Source organism: Pteropus vampyrus, unplaced genomic scaffold, assembly GCF_000151845.1.
Source record: "Pteropus vampyrus isolate Shadow unplaced genomic scaffold, Pvam_2.0 Scaffold19, whole genome shotgun sequence".
Taxonomy (NCBI): Eukaryota; Metazoa; Chordata; class Mammalia; order Chiroptera; family Pteropodidae; genus Pteropus; species Pteropus vampyrus.
Window position 1 is genome coordinate 7,596,419 of NW_011888800.1, and position 7,216 is coordinate 7,603,634.

At 46.3% G+C, this 7,216-nt stretch overlaps 1 protein-coding gene across 1 annotated transcript in view; it reads right to left on the reverse strand.

The window, feature by feature from the left end:
- The window catches only part of EHD4 (EH domain containing 4), a 68,019-nt gene that overhangs the window by 38,560 nt on the left and 22,243 nt on the right, over positions 1–7,216 (reverse strand). The window contains exon 3 of the mRNA XM_011354965.2: positions 3,988–4,085. Coding sequence (XP_011353267.1) covers positions 3,988–4,085 — 98 coding nt within the window. The remainder of the gene's footprint in view (positions 1–3,987; positions 4,086–7,216) is intronic.

Here is a 7,216-nt window from a genome sequence, read left to right on the forward strand (position 1 = left end):
CTTCTAGGGTAAGTGTTAAGATTCTGCTGATGAGAAGGCTGTGCTAAGACACATTCTTTTGGTATAGGTCACTTCTAACATAAGAGTGAGTTTGCCAGGTTATGCCTCAAACCTAACACCTCATGTAGAAATGTCAAGTGTTTCTTCTCATCACCTATGACTTTGGCTTAGACAAGAGCAATGACTGTGAAATGCCATGTCCTCCTTGTAACCACACTTGCCCACTCTACTCAGCACAGAATAAAAAGAAACCAGGCTTATGCTGTCATTAGAGAGAAGCCTGAACGAGGAAGAATGGGTCACAGGTGAGCTGAGACATGTGACTGAACCTCAGGTTCAGAGTCCCCAGTTTTGCTTCACCACTAAGGCATCGGGACTCTTTTCTGAAGATACACCCTCACTAGGCCATCTGGTCCCCAGAGCTCTGAGATGCCTGGGCAATGCACTGGGGGTACCTGCCAGTGATGATGTGATACCGGCTCTCCCAGTTCAAGTCCTCCTTCCCCATTCAACCTCCAGCAAAGCAGTACAATGCTCTACCCCCCACCCCACACTTTCCATCTGACTTGTCCCATGTTGATGAGGAGAACTCTGTGTTGAAGTTAACAGGTCTTGCTGGAGGTACTCAGCAGTCACCACGCACTCACCACCTCCTCCTGCAGATGCACTGTCTGTCCAGCATGCTCTCAGCCAGGGCTGCATAGCCCTGAAGGCCAGAGGGTAGACTGGATTCACACTATAGCTTCAGGCTTTAGCAACTGCCTGAAGCACTCATTCTGAGCCTGTTCTCCAAAAGTGGCATCTTGTCAACAGTTTTTACTCTGTACAGATGCCAAGCTCAGTCACCTATTTGCTCAGCAGCTGGGCAAAGAATTCTCACAATCACTAGAAGGCTCTGGTTTCCAGGAGGAGTGAAGGTGAGGGGGTTTCCTTGGCCAGGGCTTAGCTTCTGTTTGTGTGTGACTGTGTGCAGGTTTAACTTAGATAGCAAATCTTAAATGATGAGCATAGTGTAGACACACAGCTCAACACATGGTGGCTGTTCTCATACCACTATCGTAAACACACACTTTGAGGATATGCCTTAAACGTGCAAGAGGGACCTACTTGATGAGACTGCTCAATTGCACTAAGGGACGAAAACAAGAGAGGCAAAGCTCCACTGGTCAAGTCAATGTGGATGTTTCAAATGTTCTGTGGGGGTCAAAATCTGTACCTCCTTCCATATTGACATAAATGAAGGTGGTGCTGTGATTTATGAAGCTGAAGGAATCGAAGCAGATATGAGCATGTGTAAGAATGTAGTGCTGTTTGTAATAGTTTAAGCTGAAGCCTCTTTAAAACAGTACATATTCTTTGGGGTTAGTGTGTTGGAACTGTCAGCTGAGTGACTCCAACCACCAACTGTGCCCACCCACGGCGTGAAACTCAAGCTTGGAAACTCTGGCTGCATGCGTAGTGCTGTCACTGTTTGCAATTCTTGGTCCTTCCTCACCAGCTGCTTTGTCTGTCAGGATGGCAGGGACTGGCTGACTGGTTGGAACCATACGTGCTATTTCTGTGCATAGGATGTGAGTAAGTAATGTCGCAGTAAGTCGGACCAGGATATGAGTCAGATTATTATAAAGTGTTAAAAAGAACTGATCTTCAAAGCGTCCTGAAAGGATCATGCCACGCTACTCTGCTGTACAGGAGCTACAGTTTGAAAGACATTTATAATTACTAATCAAAGGAAAAACCCTGAAGGATATGGATAATCAGAACTAGCCAAACGCCTACCAATGAAAAGCAATGGATAAGGCTGAAGCTAAAACCTTGAGGTCTTAAAATTTAGAGGTAAAAAGAAATATTTATCACAAGGATCACATGTTTCTCTAGCATGCTTCAGTTAGACATGTAGAAGCAGTGAAACGGGCAGCTCGGAAAAGCTGTGGAACGTGGGTTCGCTTTATCTTCCTCCGAAAACAAAATATTTTGTCTGCAGAGCAACTTTCATGGGGCCAAATTAATGGTCCTAAACTGGCTCTTAAAAAAATTTATTGGCAGTGAGGCATCAATATAAAAAAGGATATCTTTCGCTATTTGTAAGAGTGAAAAATTATAAATCATCACAATATCCACAAATTAAATAAACTATGTTTTGTCCCTTTGATGGAACCTAAGCAGCTGTTAAAAGGAATAAAGTAATTTGAATGTAGGGGTATGGAAGAATGATGTCTGAGGGAGACTATTATGGAGAAAATCAAGTTGTAGAAAATGTGCATGGTAATTGCATTTCTGTTAAAAATGATGTGTTGTCCATGTATAGGAAAAAGTCTCTAAGGAGCCAGAGAAAACCATTAAAAATTGTTATTTGTGACAGAGATTTTTGTATACCCCTATTCACTGTTTGAATGCTTTATAATAAACATTACTTTTATAACAGAAAATAAACCATCAAAGATATTTATGAGAAAAGACTAGTAATAACCTGACTTTTTCTGTAATTGCAATGTTCTTGGAGGCCTCAGGGCAGTCTAATGGCCAACCAAGTCCCTGAGCAAATGAGTGAAGGCACAGACAGCAAGGCTCTGGGGGAGTCCATGGAGACTACGCAGTCAGTGCTTCTGAAATGCCATCAGAAAGGAGGGTGTACAGACCAAGGAAGCCCATTATGTACTCCTGCCATGGTACCTTTGCGTTCGAGCTCTTTCTGGCCTCTGTAACTGTACTTTTGCTTCAGAGACGCCGAGGGAGTTTTCGCCCTGTTGGCCATAAGCCATGGCTGTGACCCCCCGACAGGTTACTGCTCAACCTTGGCAAGCTAACACTTCTGAACACAGTTTTGCTGACTTGCTGTTCAAGGGGTGGTGAGGAGGTATCAGTGAGAAGTGACGGCAGCAATTCATCGGCTCCATCTTCTTCCTCCCAGCAAGCCTGGAACTATCTTTTGTTTTAAGAGCCAAGGTGAAGGGAACTTCACCTGTGTCTATGACCACAGGAATCCATCGCAGTGCCCTCCCAGTCAGGAATTTTCTAAGTAAACTGTGTCTTCTGCTCTGCCCCAGACGGTCCCTTTCTCTAAAAGGGTGGGAGAGAGAGCGGGCCCATTCGTTTAACCACAGGCAAGGGGCTGGAAACAGTTACTGTCTTCTGAAGGCTGAAGAAACCCAGACCGCTGTTCTCCAGAAGCGTTTTCTATTCTCCAACGATCTCTGAACACGTCACAGTCAATCTCTCCTTCCCCACTCCAGAGCTGCCCTTAGGTAGCACCTAGTCAGCCTCCAGATTCTGGCTCAAATGCATGCCCTCTGGGGAGCCTTTCCCAACACCCCAAGGCCAGGCCAGGTCTCCTTATACCTTACACACAGTCCCCATCTCAGAATGCTTATCCCGGCCCGCACTTTCCACTTATTTCTGTGGTAAGTTGATTAATGTCTGTCTTCCTCATTAGAACGTTAAGCTCCTTAAGGGTGGAAACTGCACCTGTATTTGCTGAACCCCCAGTTCATAGTACAGTGTCTGGTGCCAAGCAGATACCAATAAAGGCTTATTCAATGGAAGGATGCTGCAGAGGCAACTGGGCGGAATATGTGCCAATGGGGAAGGGAGAGCAGCTGCAAAGGCCCCTCTCCCTGGTCACTAGCTTGCCTCCTTTATTTTTTGACATATGTGTCCAAGTGAATGGTTAGCCAGTGATATGTCTCCTCTTAAAATCTGAAGATTCATCTGAGGTGGGTCCTAGTAGTAGATGACAGTGTTTAAAGGCATTAAGAGGTTATGGCTAAGGCTCTGGCAAGTTTCTCCAATGAAATGGCAGAGCCTTTGATGCTATGACTTCTTGGTTACTTCTTGGGGGCTTTTTAGCTCTGTATCCCGGGGATGCCCAGGGATGCTTAGGGTGTCCTGGAGCATGGAGAGAATCTGATGGGGACAGAAACCCTCCGCCAACAGCAGAGAGAGCGTCGGACAACACCGGGTGAGTGGTGGGGCGGGGTGGGCACTGACCTCGGCTGATGCGCTGCTTCTCCCCAGACAGGATGCCAGGGCTGTCAATGATGCTGATACTCTTCAGGACCTGATTGGGCAGCTGGGAGCACATGAACCTGGAAGAAAAGGATCAAAGGTGGGGTCAGAAATTGTACTAACTACGGAGCTCCTTGGCCTCTGTGGGCTACTGACATCATCTGTGGTAAAGCGGGGGCTTGGAGGGGATTGTTGGCATCCCACTGGTGCTACAGAGACTAGATACCAGGAATGGGAGGGTGTGCTGGCACCTCCTGCTACCTGCCACTGAATCCCCTGCTGCTAATTATGATTTTAGCGAACACTTATTGAATACTTAGGTATTTTACAACATCATCTCATTTGTCCCTCATTTTAACCTCATGAGGAAGAAATTACAATTAACCTCGGAGAGTTTAAGTGACTTGCTTAGCGTCACTCAGAGCTGGTCTTTAAACCCAGGTCAGCCTGACTCCAAAGCCCATCTGTCTCACCTATGCCTCCTCCATGCTGTTCCTCTGCCAAGTGTCCCGAGCTTCTCCTCCCAGGGATCCCACACCTCCTTCAGGGTCACTGCCACACTGGGCTGAGCATCCTGAGCTCCTTGTCCAGCCCCTGCCTACTCCTGATATGTCAGTGAAGGTACTGGGGTCTGTTTTCACTGTCTGATGACCCAGGACTCAGCACCCCACCTGGTGCCCACTATAGCTTCAGGCTCAGGGTGGAGCAGGCACCTGCGGGCAACTCCCCAAATCCTCCAGGTGCTTCTGAGTCTTGGGGGTGCCCTAAGAGGGCCCTGCCAAACTTCTCCAAGCCTCCTCCCTTGTCCATCACTTCCCTGATACTATCTTCTCCTCCTCATCTCGCTTCCCCTGAGGTTAAAATGAGGGACAAATGAGATGAGGGAAAGTGTGGCCTGTGGGTCAGCAGACCTGGGTTCAGGTTTGGCTCAGCCTTTGCCAATAAATTGCTGTGGGACCCTGGACAAAGGCTCCCCACTCTGGGCCTCAGTTTCCTCATATATATAAATGGAGACAGTTAGACCAGGAGCTAGTGAGGTCCTTTTTAGCTCTCACACTGTGTAACTCTAGAGTGGCAGATGGAAATGCTTTGTTTCCTCCACCCCAGGTAACAGAGCCCAGGTGGATCTGTTAGGCATTTGCATATTTTAGGGAGGAAACTGCAGAGTGCCTCGCCTTTCCTATATTGCCAATGTCTGTGTGGGCAGAAAGCTTGAAAACCCTCGGTGAAAGCTCAATTCTTCCACTGAGTGGAACTGGTAGGATTACTCAGAAAATAAATATGCTGGGAATGCAGGACAAGGAGGCCTGCCCAGCCTTCACAGTGCATGTGTGGACAGCACAGCCACAGAAAGGACGTGGGAGCAGCCCGATGGGCAGGGGTGGACAGCCCTGAGCAAAAGGTCCAACTATTGACATTTTGAAATAACTTTATTTGAAGGTGTTTAGGATAAGTTTCTTACATATTCTTTCCTAGATTTTCAAGTCAGCCCGGGAAGATGTAAGAAAGATCTGATCGTTTTATAGCTAGAAAAATTGAAGCACAAAGCAGTTATGGATGGCATCTTGGGGTCATGCCTCAAATGCACGACTGGCTGGAGACTGCAACCTAATAGTTCTGATGTCAGTTGAGTAGAACTCAACCCATAATGCTGAAAATCTCATAACGTGAAAAATAAAGGGTCAAGTTAATTTAAGAGAAGCCCTTCATTTCTGATTTTCTCCAGTCCCTCCTGCACCCTCTACCTTGAAATAAACCCCACTGCCCAATACTCAGAGAGAGCAGATCTGTGAGAATAGAATGCACTGAGATCACTAAACATTCTTTGTAAGTTCACAGTGAAAAACCACCACATTCAATTCTCTCGAATTGGGGGTAGGAACGGGTTTCCGAGCATGTCTCTGGTGGACCGCATTTCTTGTCAGTAATGATTCGGTCTCTTAACATAGTCCCATCTTTTTTATCAGATGGCTGGAGACATTTGCCAACGCTGAAAAACTGCACATATGTGGAACTACTTGATGTAAAGTATTCCTGGGAGAGGCTGATATTTTTCCAAAACCAAAAGCTCGCACTCAATATCAATATTTCTGAAACACAAGACCCCTGGATTTTAGCGTGAAGTTAACAGAGGGATTCAAAAATTTACAATCTGTCCACTTCCTCTGCACAGTGACGTTTCAATAACTCCCATGGCTCCTGACACAACAGCAGAGGTAAAATGTGTGAGCTACAAAACGAGATGCAGTTCAGATGTGGTAAAGTTAGCACACAATAGACAAGGGAGCAGGCTGAGGGGCCAGGAGAGTAACTGCAGAAAAAAGAGGAAGAGGAAGAAGGAGATGAAGAGGGGAAGAGGGAGGAGAGGGGAGAAGGGGAAAGGAGAGAGGGAGGAGTGAGAGGAGGGGAGGAAGAGAGGGAGGGAGAGAGAGGAAGGGAGTGAGAGAGGAGAGGGGAAGAGGAGGACACAAATATTCTAATTCAAGGAGAAAGGGGAAGAGGAAGCGGGAAAGGAGGGGGAAGGGAAGAGGAGGCACCCCGAGAAGGGGTAGTTGGGGTAGTGTGAAAAGCTGGGCTCCACTCTGGGGAAGAAAACACATATGAGGGGCTGGGGGGTTTAGAAAGGAGTATAGAACACAAGTCAGCTTTGAGACCCCTTGTAGAGGTATGACTCATACTCTACGGGTTAGAACCACACATTTTCTTAAATATACTGTAATCAGAAAAAACTCTAATGCAATGTTGTCAAAGCAATCCTGTCTTACTTTTATGCTCTAAGAAAGCAAGGTGATAAGCAAGGTTATTGGCTTTGGGTAGATCGCAGTAAGCTGTGGGTCAGGCCTTCCCTTCCTATGTGTGTCTGCTGAAATGTTTCCAAGCACAGATTTGCTGTCTCAAATCTAGTAGATGGATTTCCTACTACTTCCCCGAGTGACTGACATGAAGTGTATCCATGCTTTGCCTTCTGCATTTCACATGGAACCTGCAGACATGTGCTGGTTCAGCCCAAGAGCCTCACATAAGCTTTTATGAAGTGTCCCTCACCCGGGGCTGATGTGATACATTTTCTGAAAACATTCCATTTTGATAATCAATATTTTAAAAGAACCAGGCAGTATCTTAATAGTGCTTTTGATTTCCAGAAGATGTAATGATGTGTAGTAGTTAAGTAATAATAAAGTGGCACAAACATTTGTGGACCACTTACTGC